A 26003-nucleotide genomic window follows, 5' to 3' on the forward strand; every position below is an offset into this window, starting at 1 on the left:
TGTTCATTTCCACAGCAACCAGGAACTTAGCGATTTTGACAAAGAGTGTAAGGAGTGTGGAGGGCTGAAGGGGAAAAAGAATGAAGGGAGTGAGTAAATCTTCTCTGGCTTTCATGATTCTTAGAAAGGGCAACTTGCTCTGAGGTCTGATTTTTGCAGCAGTCTTATTTCAGGATGACTGGATCATCACCTCTTTTGATTTGGGGAGAGTACAGGGCATTGTTTTTGATGTGGGGAACATTAGAGTAACCTCAAACTTGTTTGTGGTCATTATCAACTCACTGCAGCTGTGTGACATGGTAAAGCTGCAGTGCTGGAAGATGAAGTCCCAAGACAGGCAGGATCTGACTTTTGGTTCAGAACTATGCATATGACTCTAGTTGTCCTTCCTCACAGTGAAATGACTGTAGGTTCTAGTTCCTCCCTCAGATAACTACTGGGTGCAGTTATGTGAAAATGTCCTATGGTCTGTCAAAAGTTTCACTAACTTAAGGTTCTATCCCCCTCAGAATGTTGATGGCCGAACAGTTAATTATCCCTTTAACCACTTGGCAAACAGGACAGAATATTAAGTCCTTGGAAACCTGGACGGTAAACAAAATAGACATAAATAGATTTATAAAATGAACATGTTTTTGAAATTTCCTACCGACGTCATTTTATTCTAGTCAACAGAATTATGAGCTATGTTGTCTCTCAACACATATAATCATGGTTTCTCTGAAAGTAGAAATAAAAAAAAATATTAAGCTCCCTGTGTTGAAATATAACAACAGTTCTTAGGTATACATATTTCTTAATGGGATGTAAAAATATCGTGTTCCACTCTACAATAGGTTGTTTTGAAATATTATTTATCATTTTTTCATTGAGTATAAATATATATCTAAAAATAGTAAAGAATAAGAGTAAGCATCTTTTGAATGTGAAGGTTTTGGTATGGGGAGTTTATCTCTTCTTTCAGCTGCCTTTTGTGCTCAGCTTAATGACCCATAGTTGTAATTTTACTTTTGAGAAATTGCTAAAGTAAGCTTGAGGAAAAAGCTGAGCTGCCTATCAGAACAGAAGTTATTACTACATTGTTTTGGAATATATTAGGATTTTGTAAAATGGCTGTCTGAGCACAAAAGTCACAGTAACTGATACAAAATAATTTTTTCTTTGAAGTCCTCTGTGAAAAAATATTCTAGAGAAATAACCCCAAGCTAGATATGATCCATAAATTCTCACTGACTGGTTTGTATGAATGTGGAGCGAAGTGATAAAAATATGCTAAATATGTTAAAGGGTAATTATCCAAAATACAAGTTAAATGATTGTTATATTGATTCTACATTTTCTTAACCAATTTGGCATAATTGTGGTTTTAAGAGGTGCTCTTTAATTCTGAAAAGATGTACCAGATTTAGACTATTATTTGTAACACAGTCATATAAAAAGCCATGAAATAGAGTCTGCTAGGGGGATTTTTTTCTGGGCAAACACTCCTCTGATGAACTCAGGGCACCTCCTGTGCATGCCATTTGTGGATATAGTTGGCAGTGTTTGTAGGTTTATTGGGAGGAATGTCAATGACATGATATCAGTTTCATCCTCAGTCCTATAGCCTCAGGCTCTCTGAGTAACATGTTGAAGAATGGCTGCTGTGTTTTCAACCAAATAAGACATTTATACGATGTTTGCTAAAGACAGCATCTCTTCTCCTTTTGGCAGGCCTTGGAAGACAACATGTCTCTTGATGAGATTATGAAGCTCACATCCATTGACAAGTGGTTTTTATATAAGATGCGTGACATTTTAAACATGGAAAAGACCCTAAAAGGGCTCAACAGGTAAGGCCCCAGTGCTCTGATTCACTCCAGGTATCTTCTGTGCAATTTTGTCTTCCTCTTACTCTTACACATTTGACCAAAATTCTGCTTCAATGAAGTAATGGTGCCAGTGTTGGAATGCAATAGCCATGGCCAAAAGAAATGGCAGTTTTTTAGATGTTTACCTTTTGAAAGGCATGTATTAATGTTTTAAATTATCTTCTACCCCTAACCCCTTCCCACCAAGCATAGTGATGTTTTTATTAGGTCTTTTGAATTTGTGAAAATTGGTGTACATTTATGAATTCCTGTACTATTTAACCATCAAAGATGACCTAGATTTAAATTTTATTATAATGAAATGAATAACATTTCTGTTTTTATAGATTTTTCAAGTTCTGAAATCTGTTTGTCTCTTAATATCAAACTGCACATTGCTGTATGTTGATGAGCAAACATTTTTCTTGCATTCTATTGATATTTTTAACATCAGGACATCTAGTTCAGCATACAAATAAGCCACATTCAAATTTCTGTTAATAGACTCTTTACCTCTCACTAATTTGCATTTTTATCTCCTTCATGGCCAATTATTTAAAAAATTTTTATTTCATGTTCAGAATATTCCAGTAATGTCAGTGCTTTAAAATCTACATTTTTATATTTCATGGGAAGGTATTTGTTGGGACATCTCAGGCATATGAAATCATGGATAGGTTTTAAACATGGCTCTTTGATAATAGGAGCATGTATTACCAATTTAAGAAGGACAGTATAATCCTTTTAGCTTTTCCCCTTTAAGAGGGCTTTGAAATATACTACTCTTGGAAAGAAATCTCACCTACAAACCTAGGCACATGTTTAGAGAGGGAGAAATTTTATCTGCATAAATTATCCTTAAATAATTTTAGAAAATGTAGAAAAATTAATCGCTTAAAATGTTGTTGAAGATAGTAGAAGCTCTCAGAGCCTGGATTTTGCAGTTGTTTAACATCTGTAATGTTTAATGGGGTTACTGTGTTTACTTAAGATGCACACAAACTGGGCAATAACAACACTTGCTTTTCTTTTTAAGCAAAATGAGGTTCTTTTTTATCTATTCATCAATCACCCACAACAAATGCTTGGTTTTGAAAACTGGGGATTCCAACCTGCCAAAAATGAAACTAGCTATAGTTGCTTGTAAGTCATCCTTTGCAGTGATCACATAAAATGAACAGTAGATGGAAGTTAAGAATTGAGCCTATATATTCATCTGAGAATTTTGCTGACTTGAGGTTTCCTTCCTTGGTTTATGATGCTAGCAGAATGTCTATGTTGAATTATGGTCTGTTCCACTGTTTTCAGTTTTAGGCAACTGATTTCAAGTGCCTATGAAACCACTCCAATGAAACCACATGAGGGTGCTAGAAACTTACAGTATGCCAATTTAGCAGTGGAAGAGACCCGTGGTGAAAAGCAGCAGATGTTATTGTGATTTAAATTTCCACTTGATATACATTCTGATTTTTGGACAAATTCAGTGTTTTAACTGAACATTTTTTGTTACAACTGGAAGGCAGGTTGAAATTCTAACTAAGCAGAAACACGTATCTATTGATAGTAAAAAGATGCTCAGAGGATTATTATAATAATTCACTGTTATAGATAACTTACAATATCATTCTAACTTCCACATTCTGTTGCATTTGTTGCTGATAATTTGACATTTTAAAATAAAGTCTCCATTTTCTAGCATAAGTAATTTGTAAACAGAGATATTGTCTGTTATTCATAATGATCTACATGAAAAAATTTTATATAAAGCTTTTAATAATTTAAAATATTTTAAAACATTATACTTACAATTACCTCTTGTTTCAAGAGCTCAACAGAGAATTCATGCTATTAGCAAACGTAAACCCTGAACTTATAATTATCTGAGGAACACTTTATTGCTTAATTCATTTTTTTGTGTCATAGATGCACACATAGAAATTCAATAATCCTTGTTATTTAGAGGTGTTAGATAAATACGATAAGAATAGATGGCCACTGAAGCTACCTATCTCAGTCATTCTGTGCCACATTGAGGTCTGAAGTTGAAAAGCTATTGTGACTGATGAAGGGTAAGTGTGTAGGAGTTGTTTTGTTTTGTTTGCCCTATTTTTGTTATCTTTACCATTAGCTTGGATTATGACATCTGCTTTTTCTCAGCTTCTAAATATCCAGAGGGGCTTGGTCCTCAAGGCAATACTGCTCCAACAGTAATAGCAGCTCTCTATTAAATAGCTGGCAGGTTATGGCTCGGTTATGAGTGCCAGTTTGGAGAAAAGTTAAGATCAGCTTGTTCTTTTTCATTTGATTTTATATGTAGTTCACTTTCTTTTCAAAATCTCAACTGCTCCCATGTTGGAAAGACTGGCTTTAAAAGTAGACCCAGGAGGTAGCTATTTATTTGATCTGATTTGGGATGATCCCCAGATTCTCTTGCTTGACCATATCTCTGGGTACCAACATGACCTTGTCCATTTGCAACTTTCTTGTAAGTCACTGGGAGAATAGGCAGTGGGGATCTTAATTAGGAGAGAAGGGGAAACGCAAAGAGAGGATAGAGTGTAGAATGCTAGACATGAGCTAAGTTTCACCTAGTTCTTTCCTTGCACATTGGAAGGAGCACAGGCTCTGTAGCCAGACAGATGGGTGGGTGCACAGTCTTACCCACTGCAGAATCGTGGGTATATCACCTCCCTCACTTCTCCAACCTCACATTCTTTCTGCTTTTGTCTACTTTATGGTTTTGTTGGGAAGCTTAAATGACATGATGAGTGCCCAAGAAAGTTTTCTTTCATTCCCCCTGAAAATGAAAACACTATTTGTTATAATCAAGAGTATTTTGTGATTTTAGATGTATGCATTTTAAGACTCATTTTCAGAGTCACAATTTGCATTTGTGGATATATTTTTTAATATACCATTTTTTAATTTCTTTATGATGCATTGTCACTTGCTTTAATACCAGAGCTTTTTTTTTTAAATAAGGAAATGATAGCTAATGATACAAATGCCATTTTTATTAAAAGATCAATAGCACTCCATTATCATTATACTAAACAAAAATTCTCACTCTACAGTTGTTAATCATGCTAAAACTTCTAAAAATCCAATAAACACATTCACCAGCAGATGACAATATCACTTACATTGATGGCAGTCTATTGCTTGTATTTACCTATAGTCATCTGAAATGAAGTCCAGAATTTGACTTCCACGTATTAGGTATATATGTGAATGTTCACAGACTGAAGTAGAGAAAGCAAGACGATGATTATAATATGGTTGGCATTATGGAAATAGTTGATGAGTTTTACATGTCTATGAGAAAGGAGAAATGATAGTTTTCTTACTTCTTGAGAGGGTGGAGATAAACATGTATCATGTTGAGGGTGAAGTACGAAATACCAGTCTTCTTTGGGGTGATGGGTGGGTGTTAGAATAATCAGCTCAGCATCCCAGCTCTGAGCGATTGCTTCCATCAGAGCTCAGTTTGTCATCATTTTTTATTTTTATTTTTGTCTTTTGTTTTTTTAAGGCCATACCTGTGGCATATGGAGGTTCCCAGGCTAGGGGTGGAATTGGAGCTGTAGCTGCTGGCCTAACCACAGGCACAGCAACACTGGATCCAAGTCTCATCTGTAACCTATACCACAGCTCATGGCATTGCTGGATCCTTAACCCACTGAGCAAGACCAGGTATCAAACCCACATCCTCATGGATACTAGTCGGATTCGTTAACCACTGAACCACAATGGGAACTCCTCATTTTGCCATCTTTAAAACATGAATATAGCAATGGCAACCTTTTTGAAACTTCCAGAGCAATAGTCATTCTTACCAACTTAGGTGCTGATCATTATTCAGACAGCTTCAGCAAAAAAAAAAAAAAAAAAAAAAATCTCTTCTACACTTCAGTTTACTGACTTTCTCTTCTTTCCTCTTAAATTGTTTATTGCTGCCCAAGGGCATGCTAGGAAAGTTGACTGTCCTCGGCAATTCCCCAAGTTTATAAGCTGGTGTAGTGGCATTAATCGACCTAGGGTGATATAATCTTTTACAGTGGAATTCTTTAGGTTTTGAAAAGTTTCTCTTTACTCAATGTGATGTGAGTTGTATCATAGAGGATGCCAATAACTCTTATGTATATGCATTGGGATTTCTGTGTTTGATCTATTGACTTCACATTGCTAGAACACTTTGAAAGGAGTTTAAGAAAAATTGAGCCTGTCTGAATTTTCAGTGTAAGTGCAACATCTGTAAAACTTCTCTTCATTGGTCTTTACTACCAAGCTATCCAGACTGTAGCATATCTATTTTCCCCACACTCGCTCACCATAACACTGACTCTTTCACACAAGTGCTCCTCCTATTTTCACTAGAAGAAAAAGATATTTATTTTGATCTATTAAAAATTACAAAAAAACTCACCTGTAATCTGTTCCTCCAGTAGTGTGTAGACAGATGCAATTTTGGTCATGTAAATAAAACTGGATTGGAGGGCAGAAGTGCAGGTACCATAAGTCAAACAAACAGGTCAAATGTCTTTATCAACTAGGTTTTCTTGATATAGCTGGTTCTTTAAAGCAGCAAAAGAATGGACTTAGTATTCTGTTAATATAGAAATGTATTTTTGATTCAGTCAAACACCTGCCAAGTGTAAGATAATAATCACCAAATTTGTTGACTACATAATGTTCTAATTATATTATGTCATTGAATTCTCACCACAACCTACGGAAGTTGTAATTATCCTGATTTTATTGATAATAACAAACTGAGGCACTGAGATATTTGGCAATTTCCTTAATATCACATGCTAATAAGTGACAGAATTGAGATCAAATGTGAGCAGGACTCTAGAGTTTAGTATGTTTAGTATTTAACCCTTATGGTATAGGTAAGTATGTGTATATATAAACACAGACATACACACACACACACACACACACACATATATATATATATATGTATGTGTATTTAAGTGGAAAGGTAGAAAACTGATTTACATAACATCTGAGTAGTCTACATATAATAGACACTTCTAATATAATAACAGTATTTAATAAAACGATGATGTTCCCATCATCACAGAACAAGCACATTTGATAAAGCTTTTAACAATAGTAGTAATTAATAGATAAAAATGCAAGTACAAAAATATCACAGTTGAACCCTTTTTACCTTAAGTAAAGAAGTCAGCTGTAGTAAAGTTTTTTGTGAGCAAGAACTATTTCAGCACGTTATACCCCAAACCTTTTTTATTTATAATATCAAGTTGGATTAGCAATTTTAGATTGAAAGACAATCATGATATTTAAAGAAAGAAACCCAACATGAAAAAGCAAGAAAAAAAAATATGAGTGTGCTAATTACCAGCTTCGAGCATCTGCCTTAGCTTCTGCCTGTAACTCTTTTTAATTTTTTTATTTCCTTATTTTAATTTTTAGATTCTTTTGCTATTTCTGACTGACAAGAATTCTATCATACCTGCCAAGTCTGCTCTTTTACTGACTAAAACTAAGTTGAATTAAGTTTTGAATTCTTCCTTCAAGTGATTAGCTTAAAGCCGCTAATTGTGCTATACCATGTTAAATTACCAAATGGAAGGGTTCTGCCATTTGTGATGACTGCTTGTTCTTTTGCATTTCATTCAATTTGGGCAATTTTCCTGGAACTGTCCATTTTGCTCGTTTTGCTGTTTTGGTTGTTCTTTTTTTTTTTTTTTTCCACAATGCTGCTATTTCTGTTATCAACATAATGCTTCATTGTTTAAAAGGACTCTGTTTTCATCCATATTAGATGTCCAAAAGTAGCGGGTATGACCATTGTGATACAACATATAAGTATTTGAGGCTAAGATTTGGATTTAATTCTCTATTAATTGCTGATATAAACTTAATTTCCTGTGGATTAATATGCAGTTTACTCAGAAATTGCTTTTGTCCAATATTCTATAGGCTCTTGTTTTATTATTTTACTATTTAAATTCTGATAATATCAATATTCTCTTCCCCCTTCACTGCCACTTATTGCTATCGATGTAGGAAAAAAGAGGAAGGTGTACTTTGGAAAGGCCTAATTTTCATTATGTCCAACGTGATATTGAACATTACTGAACATCACTATGTTCAATGTGATAAACTACATCCATTGGTGAGTGCTGAAAAGTCATAGGTGTGCCGATAGCTTAGGAAAACAATCTAGGGCAAACCTGGTGAGTTCCACTTGGGCATTCAAGTGCTAAATTGAGCTCAGTAAAGTTGGCCATTTCCCTGCAGCCACAAACTTCTAGCAGATTGTAATAATGCAGGTGTCACCTTAGTTGGAACATTCTCTTTGAATGTCCTCTTCTACACATGTTAGTTTCTATTGACTTTTTATTTAACTTGCTCACAAGGCATAGCAAAACCAGACAAGAATGTTTTTTGCTTTATTCGATTGAAGTTTTCAGGGGAAAGTGTCACCTAAAAGTTGTTAAAATTTGGACATAAGACAGAGAAGGTCCATACTTTACTTTCTAATGGTAATTTATACTTTCTGGTAGAAGAAAATGACAATAAAAAATTAGCCTTGGAGTTCCAGTCATGGTGCAGCGGAAACAAATCCAACTAGTATCCATGAGGATGTGGATTCGATACCTGACCTCATTCAGTGGGTTAAGGATCCAGCAATGCCATGAGCTGTGGCGTAGGTCACAGATGCTGCTTGGATCAGATTTTGCTGTGGCTGTGGCTGGAAGCTATCGCTCTGATTTGATCCCTATACTGGGAAATTCCATATGCTGTGGTTGTGGCCCTAAAAAAGAAAAAGAAAAGAAACAACTAGCCTTAAAGTATACTAAGTACAGAAGCAATTTAGAGAAATATATATATTTCATTATATATAACATATTATATATAACATATAATCACATTGTAATTTTTATGATCCTTTGCTCTGATGTATGCTTTGATGCCATTTATTATTTTCTCCACTCCAGTCTATAGACATTCACAGATATATGAATAGATAATATTTACCTATTATTATTATTAGTATTTGTTATTTTGAATAAAAGAGATGGTTGGCCATTTTAGCAGAACCCAATTGATCTGGTTTTCAGAAAATGGGCTATGTCTTCTGACTTCACTATCAACTCACACTAAATTTTTAAATCTCATTTTCACCCTAGTTTAAAAATTTGTACTCTCTTATTTTACTAGTTAGCCATGCTACTGAGATGACTATACAATATATTATGTGTAAAGTAATTGACTCTAAAGGAAAACAGTTTTATCAATTACTGCATATTACCATCCTATGGTTTTAGTTTTTATACCCTAAACCATTTGTCTAATAAATTTCTTCAAAAATACTAAATATTGGATCTTATGTAAAAGAGGTTTTTTTTTGTTTTTTGTTTTTTGTTTTTTTTCTCTGTTAAAGAGGAGTATTACTGTGGGAATTTCCATGCCTGTGAACTAATACTAAAAATACATTTTATTTTTAATTTGTTTTTATGTCCATGTGATAAGATAGGATATTTTAGGTGATGTCTCAGATTTGACAGGCTATTTTTTTAACTGATTATTTATTGCATCAGCTATATCTTGAGTAAGATTTTACATCGAATCTTTAATATTCTGAGAACCCTCATTGAATTCATTATTTAAACATGTTTTCATAGTTTTGACAAATAATTGTGCATTTTGAAAGGGTAAGAGAAACCTTGAGTCTGGCATGAGCAACGTGCATGTTTCACTTAAAATGTTTTCAGAGTTATGTTCAGATCACTCATAAAATAAATATATATTTTCTTCCTATTGATTCTTATCTCTTTGATAGTTCCAACAATCTTAAGTTGATTTAAAATAACATCTACTCATAATTTGTATGTATGTATGTATCTATTAATAGCCAGGTTTTAATAGATTATCCCATATCAATATCTGTGATCTCAGCATAGTAGTTTATGTATTTACCTGATGATATTTCTCTTTATTAAGAGCTATTATTAGACCAAATGATATTGTTAGTTAATAAGCTGCCTCCAGTGAGTTTATAATCTACTTTTGAAGATTTGTATAATCTTTTCAAATTTGTATGTGAATATTTCTATTTTTGAAAATTTGCAAATATATAGCTATACATAAGACAGGATGCTTTTAAGGTGCCAATGAAAGGCAGAAACACAAGGCCAGGAAATTTCAGTGGAGGTGAAAACAAAAGCTCAAAGACCTTTGTGTCTGTTATTTTAGGTAAGTATGCATCCCGACTCGTATTTTATGAACAAAATGATGACTCAGATGGTTTAGGTAAATCTCTTTTTCAAGATTTCAGGGGTATCGCACATTGAAGCCGGGATTTAGGTTCAGGACTTTCACAATCCAAGGGCAGCATCTCTCCTTCAATATATCCTAATGCCATGGGGTCCAAGGAAAGAATTAAAAATAAATAAAATAGGAAGACACTTTCAACAATATGTCATAGTTTAGGGAGAGAAGAGAGGGAGAGAATTGAGCAAGTCCACCAAATTTGATGATGGGGAGGTAAAAGCAGGAGGTACGCAGCACGGAAAGGACCAAATGTGTGATGCGAAGGGAAGCAAATGGGTGAGTTCTACTTAGGAAGTGACAGATCATGTTTGCTCTTATTTTGTCACATTTCTGCTATTTTTGTTATATTATTTTTATTATATTTCATTAAAAAATGGGTATCTTCCTATAAGGAAATTAAGTCTGAGAACAGAAATTAAAGTGAACATTATTTACCTGTTTGCTCCATATGTAACAGAGTCACAGTAATTATTGCACGTATGCTAGTAACATCCTCCAATGAAACTGTAAATTCCATTAGGGAAAATTTCAAATACTTTTATTATAAGATTTTCTTAAGAGCTTTGCTTATTTGTGTAAATGAAGAATAGAGTTCGCCATTCTAAAGTAAGTGCCAGTTCTGAAACAGATAATGGCTTCAGTTCTTTATTTACTATACATTTTCTTTGAAATTGATCTTTCATAGAGTAAAAACTCAATATATTTGTATGATAGTATTCCCATTAAATAAATGAAAAAATAGTCTCAGGAGAAAGTGAAAATCAGAATTTCCCAGTCATGCCAAAGAAGGGAAATTGGAGTGGAGGAAAATGCATTGCAATTCCTGGTTGCTCAAGGGACCCACAGCATTATTAACTGGAAAATGTGTAGTCCAAATTATAAACTCTGTGTTGGAAGACACAGGAAATCATCATCACTAGGTTTTCATTATTTAAGTGACTGTATATTTTCTAATTAGCTAGGAAGGCTCTGAATAAACTGTTTTCTAGTCAAAAAAGATTTATCTGTTTTTTGTTATCAAATAGAGATTATATAAACTGGGAGCATTGTAATACTTACATGGACATTATAAACTCTATTGCCTGTTGAGAACAAGCCCAAATTACCCAGCTTTGATTTTAAAAAATTATGTAAGTTTTCAAAATTGCAAGTTTTTAGAAAAGTTTTTATAGAAATATTCATAAATATGTACGCTGGTAATGAAGGCTCTGATTTAATGAACCAGCAAAGAAGATTAAGGCAAGAAAATCATTATAATATTTATAACACAGAGGTTTGTATTTCTCTGGTAACCTTAAAGGGTGTTTCTATTATAATACAAGGGGAAAATATTCACTATTCTATTTTTATAGATGGTGAAACTGAGTCACACAGAGGTGTGTGTCATATTTTATGTCACATCAGGCAGAGGACAGCAAGAAACCTAGCCTAGGGCTTCTGCCTTCAGTTCTAGTCACTAACCCTTTTCAAAAGCTTCTTTGTAGAGATATGACTTTTAAATCAGACAGCTGGAGATCAGTTCCTCCTTAGCTGTCAAGTTGTGAGCTGCGTGTTTTCCTGCCTGAATTGTTGACCCCACTTAGAGCCGAAGCATTGTAAGAGATGTGCCCTTCTCTAGAACTCTTGTGGGGAAAACATGGGGGCCCGGCAGCGAGAAAACCTTGGCAAGTCACCTTTAAAAGACGTAAGCAGAATTTTCAAGGATGTGGAAAGCTAGGATAATAATGTTCTTTTTAAATTTTGCCATATTTTTAAGATGATATATATCTATGTGCATGCATGCATACATGTACATATGTTTTTTTCTTCAAATAAAGTGCAAATGCTTTATTGCCCATGTTAATGCAGATGTGAATTAAAAACTCCTGAAGTGCACAATGAAAATTAAATTTAGGCAAAAGAGTCTGCCTGAGCTATATTACAGAAGCTAGATAATCACCCACTGATCTCCAGCATTTTTTCACCTGCTCATTTGTACCTGAGATGACTTTATATGGGCAGAAACTCCACAAATGCCCTTGGAGATGAGGTAGACATGAGACCTCTCCCCATTAGTATAAGGCAGCAGCTACACCTCCCAACGTGGAGTGAACGCCCATGGGTGGACATTCTCTCCAGCAGACTATTCATGGTTTGTGGAGGCGTACAAGGTCTGGAGGCCTCATTACTTCACCGTGTGAGTACAGGAACGCTACCGAGAGAGGGAAGAGACTTAGAAGAGCTGAGGTGCCGAGGCCACACTTAGGTGACTTGCCAGTTTTGTTCTGCTGAACTCCTCTTGCTTCTTCTCCTCCTCTTCCTCTTCTCCTCTCTTGTGCCTTCTCCTTCCCTTTTTTCTCGTCTTCTGGTTTTGCATTTATGAAGCACTTACTACCCGCTTGGCATTGTGCTAAACACTTGACACTTTTATCATTGCATCCGACTAATGAGACTTTTTTCTCGGTAGAGGTGAAGCCTGACTAGATTGAGGCAGTGATATTGGCTCATCTCAGATTGAAGTAGGTAGTTAGGAACTATTTGCATATGTTAAGTAAATACTGATGGTGTAATGGCCATCGCGTGGCTATGTTGGTCTTGCACATACTGCCTCAGCCATACCCACCACCTATCTTTAGCTGATGGACTGGTTTAATTGACCATCCTTTGCTCTAGGTAGCTTGAAGAGTGAACTGCTCATTTAGTTCTCAAGTATGTAGTCATTAATATGAAGTAGATGAGAATTTTTGCTATCATGGATATTAATGTGCATTTATATGTCTTCTGAAAAACCCTCAGTGATAAAGATTTTTGGTTTTTATATAGGTGGCAATCCTCAAATTAACACAGATTTAGTGTGACATGTTGTCAAGAATTTAATTCTAGAATTTTTCCATGTCCTCCTACAAAAGGCTTCTTAATTTTTCACTTTCTAGAAAAGGCTTATGTTTTTTCATTCAAGAACTAGAAAAATATAGTCAAAAGTTATTCCTATGTATGTTACACTTAGCAAAGAAAAACATCCCATGCAGTATCTATAAGTAGATAGGCTTCAGTTAAGTAATTAATTTTAACAATATTAACAAGATTTAATAGTAATAGTTTCTAGAAATCAGAGAAAGTTATATATTGAAAGTTATACATTTATTGCTTGGACAACATATATGATATTTGGACGAATAGTCTGTGGAAACATGACTTTCTTTAAACAAAGTCGATGGAGAAGTTTTAAAATATAGAACTTCCAAATAAAATTATTTATGACGTAACAAATTTTAAAACATCAAAGAATGCCCATTCAATCTCAGTTTTCTAAGTGAGGCCTTATACAATATATCTTTTTATCTGCTGGAGTTAAATTCTGGATATATAACAAACCTATGTTCATGGGAAAATCTGGGATTTTGCTGACATCCTCTTAATTTTTGAAAAAGAATACACTGTGCATGTGTAAAATTATAAATAAATTTCCTAAGTGAAATAACAGAGGCAATATTCCATAGTATAGCTCAAACCGATCAGGCTAAAGTTACTTTGTTGGTGGAAGCATACTCTCTTTCAGTGTGACAGAACACTTTTTTTGTACACTAATAGACATAACTTATTACTGTGATTAGGTGGTTTCCATTTGTTTTTCATTGCTGCCAAATCAAGCACAGAGAAAGAGAGTCAGAATTTTCAACTAAGAATCAATGAGATACAAAATGTGATTTACTAAGGATCAAAAATGATGATTAACCTAACCTATATTAGGTTATTTCCCCCTTTTTATTATTTGGTATTCATAGAATATAATTATGATGATATAATCAACAATATATAAATGGACTTGGAGATTGAAAGTTATATAGCAGTATTTCTCGATTATTGAGGTTACTAATGATTGGTAAAAAATGAACTAGGATTCAGAAATTTAAAAATTGCCTACTTAGGAGTTCCCACTGTGGCACAGTGGGCTAAGGATCTGGCATTGTCTCCGCGGTGGCTCAGGTCGCAGCTGCGGCTCAGATTCCGTCTTTGGCCTAGGAACTTCCATATGCCACCACAGGGGCAGTCGGAAAAAAAAAACGCCTACTTAAAAATATGTGCAGTATCAATTTCTCATAAGGTTTTCTTCTTCATTTTGATTTTGTTGTTGCTGTTAATAGCTCTTAAAGTGAGGTATAGTTTTGAATATTTCATCCATTGAAAATCAGCACTTGCACTGTGATAGCATTGTTGCATTAGTACTAAGTGGACCAAGGTTCTGATGGATTATTTTCATACTGGCATGGTTTCACATGAACGTCAGATCTATATATTATTTGCTCTGAACATGAGCAATAAAGATCAAGGTTTTATTTAATTCTTCCGAAGACCTCATTGCTTACAGAAATAAAGCATGGTACTCTGAAAATTTAAGAGAAAATAGTAGCACTTACCCAATTACCTGGGTTTTTCTAGTTGCTTTCCTAAACGCTACTTCTGCCTTTGAAGTGCTTTTTGCATTTCTCTCAAGGGAAGAGGTAGCAACCTGTCTCCCAGAAAGAAAAGATGAGAAGACAAATAACTTCTCCACTTGATTGCATTATTGTGATTGTAGTATGGTCTTGAACCTGTAAAATGCCAAAAATAATCAGTGAAGCCCTGCAAAACTCAGGGGAGAGGCTGGTGAGGGGTCTTGGGACAGAGCACATACATCTAACTCAGTTCTCTTTCTTTATTAAAGCAGGTGTTATTACTGAACATCAGGGCTAGTGCTTTCCGCAGCTTCTGCCTTTTGGGGGATTTTAAAAAAGAAGATAATAATAAAATTGTAAGCCCATCCCATAATTGTAGGCCAAGTGGAGTGCTCATTTTCACATTAGAGCTTGTGCAATCTGGAGGGAAATTTGTTTAGTATTACTTGTGAGTTGGTGGATCAGATAAAAGGCAGTCAAGTGGAAGAGAGGACTGTGTGAAGCTCGCGGGCTCCCCTGGTAATTGTGATGCTGCAGGCGTTCCTCCAGTCGGTTAATAGATTTCCCCAGCTCCTCTATGCCAGGTGAAAATTTCCTCATTAAGGGGAATTTATTCCATTTCCTTTTATCATTTATTATTGAAGACTAAATGGGAGTGGAGGAAGTTTCAGAGATGACAAGGTAGAATTTTAAACAACAACAACAAAATCTACATCTAAAGTCGAAGAGAAAGAGGAGCGAGGCTTGTGTTGTTTATAAAACTGGAGAACACACGCGAGACTTACTGTGGAAGCTGAGCCATGCTGTCTGGCTGTTAAAGGTTGATGGCAGAGTGTGCAAAAGTCTGATTGTCTGTCCTTAAGACGTTTTTCCCCCCTCTAAAATTTCAGACTGTCATTTTGTGTGGCTAAGTAGAAAGAAACAGGATTATGGAAAGGCCAGCCTCACAGCTATCTAGTGTTTCTTTGTTTTACTGTTTAGATTCTATTGTGCAGTGATGAAAGTGTAACCTTTGAAGATTGTACCCTTGCACTCTGAAAGCAAGGAGAGCTGGTAGGGAAAGGAAAAGTTATATATATAGCGTATTTTAAAGGACATAGTTCTGAAATATGGATTTAACGTGTTGGTGTTCAAAGGAGTAAAGATAAACATAAATGCATTAATGCACACAAATACATATCAAATAACAGAAGGATAATATATTTATTATACAAATTTCAAAACTGTGTGCTTTAGTACAATATGCTCCATTCAGCTGAGCATATTTTTGCACTTGCTATAATGCTCCCTTGATTTACAATATGATATAAATGGAGAATTTCCTATTGAGGCCTCAAAAAAGCAGTTTTGAATTACAAATTCAGCATTTTTCTTTCTTTTAGTAATTATTCTGTTTTGAGTTTGTTCCAAATTAAGGTTTTCATTTTCCTTTGAAAAAACAGAATTATTATAACCCTGTCCCTAAAATAAGCTTTTACCTAGCTTGATTAAAAAAAAAAATCTCACTCTGATTGAAGTTTTTTTAACCAGGTAGAATGGAGGGCAGCCAATATGAGCAGATAAAGATAAGGAGCATATATCTAAATCGCCACGTTGTTAAATGAGCTTTATGTTCACTTAAGATTATTCATCTTGTATTTGACTCTGAAGAGGTTTAACCTTATCTAAATCACTGGCCCAAAGCTAATGGATCGTGTCTTCAAACTGCCTCTTCTTTTATTTTATTATAACGGAATTCAAAATAAAATGTTGTATCAGAACAAGTAGAGAATAAAGCGAATTTTCTTCTGTGTGTAATGATGTGCCAGTCAACCTGTTATGAGAAGTAACGGAGAGAGTGAATGAGGGAAATGTGGAAAGCAGCCACTTGTTGGTGTTAGGGGTACTCCACGGAATTAGCGCCACACCGAATATGGGAAGGGATCTAACTTGTCTGTGTCTTTGTAATTGCCATGGTGGGTCAGAATCAACATCTGTTTTCTCAGTGAGGAGGACTGCAAAGTGCTTTGCACTAATTCATGAACACACCTAAAGTGTAGAAATTAATAGAGAGGCTATGAAAGAAATACTATGGAAGATAAATCACTTTGAACTTCATAGGAACATACCTACCTAATATCTTCAAGTTAAGATAGATGAACATGAATGTGTTCATATGCTCTTCCAATTTAATACACCCTGATTTTTAAGAAGTTTAAAATTATCATATCATGCAATTGATTTAGTTATTTGAATATTGAGCAAGAGTTAAAACGTTTTTTTGGTTCCCCAAGAAAATATTCTGAAAATCAGCTTGTAAGCTTAAAACATGCACTCTGCAGGTCTAGCTTGAAGCATCTGTTTTGGAACTCTCACCTGGTATGATTTGAGGGGGTGCCTATGGAGAAAGAGTTTTCACCCCCATTCTGAAATTCTGTCATGCATTATTCATTATTTTGTGTTACTGTTGCTTTTCTCAGCATATCCTTTAAATAATGAAAACTCTGAGGTGGGGATGCTGTGGGGAACAGTAATGACTGAGTTAGGCTTAGCTATCTTTTGCCACTGGAGCTGAGCAAAAATTAATTCCATTTACTTTTGTATGCATAAGGCCAATACTATCAATCAGCTTTCCTTTTTCTTTTCCTTTTTGAAATGTGTTTGTTGGTAAGAGTCTAATTTTTTTTGGTGGGTGGAGGAGGAGAACTTTGTGTATTTTCTGGAGATGTCTCTATATGTTCTAGTGGACTCTTTCGATCGAAAAGAATAAGAGGAATTATGCATATTTCAGCAATAGAAAAGACTGCATTACTGAATGTGGACAAAACAAATGCAAATTTACTACATCCCTAATAGAAATGTGAGGAATCTAAATGGTTTCTCTCTTTTTGTTTGTTTAACACCATTATTTATAATTTTTATTTAAAGCAATGTAATAGCCTTTGAATAATTTACTGATCCTCCAGTCTTCCATATAAGAAGAAATAAAAATAAATCATTCAAAAAAAAAAAAAACACACCAAAAAAGCTAAAGATAAACACATACTTCTGGTTCTATTTGGACTTGGGAAACTTGCATTTGTGCTAGTCCAAAGCCGTAATTAAAGGTGTGTTGCTTCTTTTCAAGGCATGTTTCTTGTGTATCTGAACTATTGCTGTTCAGGGTTAGGTTTTAGTCATTTTAGTTAGTGTGGCTGTTGATGTAGTAATATAATATAGGTTTTTTGCCTCATATAGTTTTCTGTAATAATAAAGAAATGTCTTATTGAAGATGTATTTATTTTTGCTTGTTTTTCCTTTTATTGTCATCCCACAATGACGGGAAAATGTTTTCGCAGATAAATCTGTGAGTAAGAATTGGCTCAATGCTATATGTACAGTGTTTCTCTACCTTAACTCAAGCTTCATATATATGTTTTTAATAAAATTGCAGATCACAGAGAAAATGTGTAGCCTTTCCATACACAGGTAAACATTAATATGTTTAGCCTTTCCATACACAGGTAATCACTAAAATGATTTAAAAACTTCCACAAAACTTAAGATAAAAGATGTTTATTTAAAAAGAAAATCATCCAAAGTCTTAATTTAGGAAAACAGTTTATTTGTCAAACACTTCTGCTTTGAGACTGAGTACACACTTGCACATAAACAAGTAAGCAATTGGTTTAGGAACTAGTCTTGGCAAGGAAGTGTAGAAAAGTGCATTTCTAAACAAATAGCAACAACAACAAAAAACCCTTCCTCTGCTTTTGTCTCAAACATGTCCTTTTTTTGCAAAACTAAAGGCAAATACCATCAATTCGAGTATTTCAAGAGCCCTCAGAAACTCAGCAACCACCTGTTGGGTAAAGAAAGCCTTCCAGACTTACTGTGTTCAGGAATTTGACAGGAAAATATGTTGCTCTGGGAGAATGCTTATCATATACTTGGGAAGATTAGGAAATCAAAATGGAAGAGAAAAAATTAAATTAATTAGGAGAAATAATAGATTTGAGAAACAGGAGGTATAGCAAATTGACTAGAAAGAGCTGTAGCTGTAAAAATCCAAACTAATATGATATCAAAAAGCCAGAGATCTAGCTATTAAATATACCAGCTTGATTCTCTCTTCTGTAAACTCAGAATTTGAATTAATTAAATTAAGCAGATTGAAGGATAGAATGAACAAAATGCAGTAGACTCAAGTACCTTCTGTTAGCAGAATTTCAATGAAAATATTTTATTTATTATTATAATCTTCTGAGAATACCCTATTATATTTTAATTTCATTGTATTGACCATCAAACTGTTATAACTGAATTTTATTGTATTGACTTGAAATAGCTTGGCCACAATATTTAGTTAGAGATACTTTTATAGCAGTATTTAATTCTTCTGTACCTTGTCCCTTGGCAAATTATTTTGTATGCATTTTGGATTCTAGTGATAAACTGATTTCAGTAACTTCTCTCTTTTCTGTAAAGTAAAAAGCTCTAGAGTTACCGTTTCCTTCATTCATGTAATAAATATTTATTGAATGCTGTCTGTGAGCCAGACAATGTGTTAGGCTTTGGAAATTATGTAGTAAATGAACCAAATGTATTCTTTGCCCTTATGGATCTTGAATGTAGCAGGAAAAAAGTCTGGCTGTTAAATAAAAGCTTAGAAACATTGAAAATATCAGGAGATAATTACATGCTTAAAGTATGGTTTCAGCTATGCTCTGGGCTCCAAGCAAAAGAGTCAGTTAAGAGCCCAGGAAGATCCATGTGAGGTAGGGCAGAGTGAGAAGACTTCAAGGATAACCTTGACTTTAGGTATCTATGAAGCATGGCTGGGAGTCGGAGAGAAGCTGAGTAGGTAACAGGAATGTCAAAGACATCACAGGTGAGAGAAATAACATGAATGCTGTCTACACTATGGAAATGAGCATGGTGAAAGTGAGGAGACAAGTCTGGCTTCAGTGTAAAATAATTATAACACCACAAAACTATCCTCTCCACACAGGCAGATCTGTGACATTAGTATATAGAGACAGTTAATGGGGAGGAGATCCAGTCTGATGCAATGTTGGGGATGCCTAGGTCAAGAAATTCTCAAAGCTCATAAAAATCTGGAGCACAGGTCTGATACTGGAGAAGGAGCTGTGGATTCTCAAAGCTCATAAAGATCTGGAGCACAGGTCTGATACTGGAGAAGGAGCTGTGGATTCTCAAAGCTCATAAAGATCTGGAGCACAGGTCTGATACTGGAGAAGGAGCTGTGGATTCTCAAAGCTCATAAAGATCTGGAGCACAGGTCTGATACTGGAGAAGGAGCTGTGGATTTGGAAATCATCGACTAGTTATCCTACTGGAGCCAGTAACAGTGGCAAAATTTAGGAAGGGAGAGAAAGTAGCCAGATGTAAGCAGGTAACAGGATAGAGCCTTGGAGAAAAAGCAGTAAATTTTAATAAAGTAAGATGAGAAGCAACTTACTAGAAGCCAGCAGAAAATATCTTTTTAAAGAATGCAACATCAGAAGGGTCATATGATGACAGGTTGAAAGGATAAAAATTGAGAAAGAGCTTCTGGATTTAAGGGGTCCTGAGAATTTTTGAAAGAGCAAATTCATTAGGACAGTTGGTACAGAAGCCACTTTTTAGAAAATAAGAGAAGAGGGTACATGGAGTGTGGAAGTGGGAAACCGTATGTTTGAGAAAGTCACATTTCAAATACGGTAGACTTTGTAGAGTCTAGAAGATTTAATGGATTATGGGTTATTTGTGTATTTTTAAGACAGGAGACCTAAGTATGTTGAGGTTGGAAAATAAAGAGCCTTTAGTGACTTTGAAATAGTTCACTGTTTCTTACTGTGTTTGGTCTAAACTTGTATCTCTCTCTTTCATTAAATCCTAGTGAGTCCATTACAGAAGAAACCCTGAAAAAGGCAAAGGAGATTGGGTTCTCAGACAAGCAGATTTCAAAATGCCTCAGATTGACTGAGGCCCAGACAAGGGAACTGAGGTTAAAGAAGAACATTCATCCCTGGGTTAAACAGGTAAAGAAGTAAAGGAGGTTTTCTTTCTTCCCAGGATTCCTCAGGTAAAATGTAGGCACAACACATAGAGTCATTTTCAATAAAAAAGAATGGAATTTGAAAGTGATTTTCCTTGTCCAATTGATGCCCATGACATCACCTTTTTTATTCAGCAAAGGATTGATTTATGCTTAAAAGGGAAAGGATGAAGGAGCACTTAGGATATCAAGGGAAGAGTGAAAACATAATTTTCTTGGCCTAAATGAAAAAAAAAAATCAAAATGACTTCTCCTCTACTTTGACCCATGTGAAAATACATCTGTAGTGAGAGACATCCTTAGTGTAATATAAGGATTTGAAATGCCCTAGCGTAGTGGCTGACCCTCTTGAAAAGAATAGTTATCTCTTTCAGCACTAACTTTTTACAGGGTAATACTTTATTTTAAGTGTGCCATCATTATGGTTCATTTAGTATTCATTGTGATAGGGTTGGACATAATGAGTTCATCTAGTATTCATGACAATCACACAAGAACTTTCATAGGTGTACCATTGTGATTTTTTTTTTTTTTTTTAGCACACCTTTACTAGAAGAGCTGCTTTGGCTTAAAGTACCACCAACTGGTTTTTGTCCTTTAAAATCATTGACTTTTCCCCATGTGCTCAGGGGGCACACGCATACCCTTAGGTCTCAGGCTTGATGCTGAATATTTTCTACTCAGCAATTATTCTCTTTCTTCTTTCTCACCTGCCTTACATTAGCTTGCCCTGTTGGCCCTGAATTCTTGCTCACTAAGCTGAGCTCCTGGCCCTGGAGAGCTAAATTGATTAACTTTTCCCAAATATGTTCAGTGAGATCTTGTTCCCTTCCCCTCTTCCCAGTGCTTTGTGGTATTTGTGTCATCCCATTGCTCAGTGCCATAGGTAACAAATCCTATGCATTAATTTGCAAACAAAAGACATCCTTACACATAGATAATTTTACTCCAATTTTAGATTTTATTTGCAGGTGCTTTAGACAGCTGACTGAGTAAGTTTTTCTGGGGACCAGCTGACTCTGTGATCACTTTGTTGCGTTCATGAGAGGTACTACTGTAATGATCCAGTGCTTTGGAATGTGTATCATCACTTTTACCCAAGGGATAACTAGATCATATCATTGTTTTTTCCTCTCCTCTCACTTTTAGAATTAGAAAGTAATTGGATTGTACATACCTTTTTCTTGTCTTTGTATTTGACATTTATAGGCATTAAAGGAATATGAGTACAGAACAAAAAAATCCATAAGCATTCTTGAAAAAACTATAACAAAGGAAGTGAAATCCTTATGTATGTATGTGTGTATTTATTTGTTTACATACTTTATTTATGTATTTATTTTCTTTTGCAGATTGATACACTGGCTGCAGAATACCCATCAGTAACAAACTACCTCTATGTTACCTATAATGGTCAGGTAGGAACTGCCAAACATCTGTTCATAGAAAGCTCTAGATTTAATAAATGATCCACATGGGGAAATATATATTTTGTGTACCTTTGGTTTTCTAGTGATCTTGATAACAAAACTGATATCATGTGGGTCAAATATGATAATGTATTTCTGTGTTCAGACTTTTAAGAACTACCTTAAGATGATGAAATCAAACAAGTGAAAAGCAAAGACAGTGGTTATATGAACAAACAGTTGTGCTGTGTTCTTATGACTAGTTAAAAATATTGAATAATTTTTTATGAATAATTAGAACTTATATAGTATTTTATCCTTATGGGTTCCCAGAAACTAATGGAGGATGCATGTCAACAAGGGAAAGAATCAGAATGACACATACTGAGACAGGACATATGGTTCACTTAGAGGGAAGACTAATGTAATAATTTATACATCTTCTATTTTTTTCCTCCAGGAGCATGACATCAACTTTGATGAACATGGAATGATGGTGCTGGGCTGTGGTCCATATCACATTGGTAAAGTGATGACTCGTATCTGCATAGGACTTTACAGTTAATATAGTACTTTTCACACATATTAATTCCATTATTCTAAGAACCATGTGAAGTAACTGCTGTCATAATAAATACTTTGAAAATTAGGAAATAGAGGTTCAGAGAGATGATGCCCAAACTTATACAGCTATTAAGTGGTAGAAGTGGGATTCAAATATGGGTCTCAATTGAAAATTCCATCTTCTAATTCACCATGTCATTCCTTTTTCATTTTCATCCTCATCAACTAAATTGAGCTTCTTACTGGGGCTGGGGAATGAATTACATTTTGATTTAGTCTCTTCTATCATAGTTCTTCACAATGAAATGTATTTGCTCAAGAACTTTATACATCAGCCAGGAATTGTATTTGTAGGCCCAGTGTCTGACCTCACATATGACTTTTGTTGACATCAGATGCAAAGAGATCTTCTCATTGGTGCACAGGCAGAGTATCCCATAATTTAATTAAAACACTCTCACCAGAAGTTATTACATTTCTCTCCTAGTCACTTAAAATTAGGCATTTAATAATAAATCAAGATCTATTATAGTTACAAAGTATATATTTAAATAGACAATGATATTTCTTAAGAAGTATTCTTAACATTTAGTCTTTGCAAGGTATTCTAATGTGGAAATGAAATACATGATTTAAATATATATAGTCTTTGTTACTTAAAGAAGAGGCTATTTTAGCTTTTACAATTAACCTAGTGCTTCAGGATACACTAGTTTACCAATTTTGGCCAAATCTTGAAGTAGGCCAGAAGTGTTTATAAGTATAAACTTTGCCATTTCAGTTATCTTATAGGTAAATGACCTCAACGTTTTCACCAGAATCTACTCTTCTTTTCTCTAGACCTTCCTTCCTCTTCAAATTTTACGTCATTTATGTAACAATTCTGCATTACTTTAGGGCCTAGGAAAGATTAACAGAGCTAATAATCAAGTGTGTACTTGATAGTAAGATTTAACATGCTACTGTATTTGGATAACTTATTATTCTGACAAGAATTTTTAGGAGACAAAGTCCTTAATGCAAAGGATTAGTACAAATCCCAGAACTTTCAGTTCTATGGCATCCCAGTAGAGGTGATATTTTGAGGCCTTTAGGTCATTGCTATACTTCACATTACTTCCTAGAAGGTCACTCACTCTGCATGGGGTGGCCTTGCCAAGCTTAAAAAGATATCCTTGGAAAGGCCAGGACTTTCCAATCAATCAAGATATGTCAGAGCTATAAGGCCCCTCAGGGATCATTGGGTTTGGCCCTCCACTTGGAAGGACTGAAACAAGAACTTAAGTATTCTGATGGCTAACTTAACTGTTACTTTTGTGCACTGAGGTCAATATGTTCACTTTGAGTTTCTTTTCAGTAAATGAGGTTTTTGTTTTTGTTTTTTTTTTTTTTTAAATCAATGCAGTTATCTCCCATTAACTTTGAGGTTCTGAATGCTTCAATATGGAGATTACCTCTTATAGAAATTAGCAAATAAAGCAAGTCAACTTGTCATTGTTTAATTAGTCCTTGTTTTTCCTGCTAATAATCTAGGGTGCCTCATGGATCTAACATTTATATTTTGAATTTAAAAAAATTGAATTGAAAGGGCATTAGCTCCCACAGACTGGACTGATGGGCAGTATATTTCTGCTTCTCTTTGTGTTGTAACTTCAGGCTTCTCTTCCCTCTTTCTGCAATCTTGTTGTCTCTGCAGGCAGCAGTGTGGAATTTGATTGGTGTGCTGTATCCAGTATCCGCACACTGCGTCAACTTGGCAAGAAGACAGTGGTAGTGAATTGCAACCCTGAGACCGTGAGCACAGACTTTGATGAGTGTGACAAACTGTACTTTGAAGAGTTGTCTTTGGAGAGAATCCTAGACATCTACCATCAGGAGGTAAAAAAAGGAAATAAACAGAGAAGAATATATGCAGTAGATACTTTATATATGTGTATTCATGTATGTAGATTTATATTGTAATTCCCCTTAGGAGAAAGAGCTGCCAGTGTTTTCCATTGTCTAATTTTGTAGTGAAACTCTAAAAATTAAAAAAAAAATTACCTCAGCCTTAGATTCTTGAGGCACTGGCACAGAGTGATTATTTTTCATATAAAATTCACTTTTTCTTTCTAAGCATTCCAGCTATACTGAAAATTCTTCTTGGTAAAATGTGCCAGACACTTATTAGCTAGTATAAGACAGCCCCAATAAATATTTTGCAAAGTGATTTAATTTGTCCTCTAGACATATGATAAGCAGTCTCTCTTTAGTTCATGTGCCGTTGAGGTTTAATGATGACTGGTTCTCAGCAGAGACAAATCTGTTGTTCACAAAGGGCCAGTTAATTCTTTGTGCTATCAGATGAAGCCATTAGTCCTCAATTTAAGATCAATGAGTTCATTCTGAATGATGTTGGTACCTTTGGAGAGCTTTCTCTTAAGTAACTCTGCCACCTCCACCCTGATACTACTGCGTGTATCAATAATTCACTGTGGATTCATGATCCAGGGTTACTATAAGTCTGTAGAATAAGTTATCTTACTTATCTTATAAAAAAAATAACTACTTGAAAATTTTGAAGTGATGTCCAGTAATTGTGCCTTTTGATGTCATTATAGATAATTTCCTACTACAAGAATCATCCCTATGTGCAAAATATAGTCACTTAAGGAAAAAAAAAATACTGCCATGAAGCTACAACTCTTAAATTCTTGATTGAAATTCATTGGGAGTTCCTGTCAAGGATCAGTGGTTAATGAACCTGACCAGTATCCATGAGGACAGGGGTTTGATCCCTGCCTTACTCAGTGAGTTAAGGATCTGGCGTTGCCATGAGCTGTGGTGTAGGTCGCAGATGTAGTTTGGATCTAGCATTGCTGTGGCTGTGGCGTAGGCTGGCAGCTATAGCTCCTATTTGACCCCTAGCCTGGGAACTTCCAAATGCTGTGGGTGATGCCCTGAAAAGAAAAATAAATAAATAAATTAATTAATTAATTAAAATTGGTACCCATGATATAATATGTGAAAAATTATATAATTGCTTAAAAAATTTTTTTTGGTCTTTTTTTTTTTTTAGGTCTGCATCTGTGGCATGTGGATATTCCCAGGCTAGGGGTCCAATCAGATCTGTAGCCACTGGCCTGCGCTACAGCCACAGCAACTCGAGAGTCAAGCCACGTCTGTGACCTACACAACAGCTAATGGCAATGCCGGATCCCCAACCCACTGAGCAAGGCTAGGGATCAAACCGGCGTCTCATGTATACTAGTCAGTTTCATTAACCACTGAGCCACCATGGGAATTCCACTTGCTTTAAAAATATTAACAAGCATTGCAAGCAATAGCAGCAGGCATTTTACGTATAATTATTTCCCCATGAAATGGTTTACAGAAATATGGAAAACTTCTACCACTGCATTTGGACACAGCTACACATGGACGTTAATGAGGT

At 35.1% G+C, this 26003-nt stretch overlaps 1 protein-coding gene across 1 annotated transcript in view; it reads left to right on the top strand.

Moving 5' to 3' along the window:
- CPS1 (carbamoyl-phosphate synthase 1) overlaps positions 1 to 26003 on the top strand; it is a 129049-nt gene that overhangs the window by 69509 nt on the left and 33537 nt on the right. The window contains 5 exon segments of the mRNA XM_005672159.3: positions 1714 to 1832; positions 20439 to 20580; positions 21950 to 22015; positions 22467 to 22530; positions 24267 to 24448. Coding sequence (XP_005672216.2) covers positions 1714 to 1832; positions 20439 to 20580; positions 21950 to 22015; positions 22467 to 22530; positions 24267 to 24448 — 573 coding nt within the window.

This window comes from Sus scrofa, chromosome 15 (assembly GCF_000003025.6).
Source record: "Sus scrofa isolate TJ Tabasco breed Duroc chromosome 15, Sscrofa11.1, whole genome shotgun sequence".
NCBI lineage: Eukaryota > Metazoa > Chordata > Mammalia > Artiodactyla > Suidae > Sus > Sus scrofa.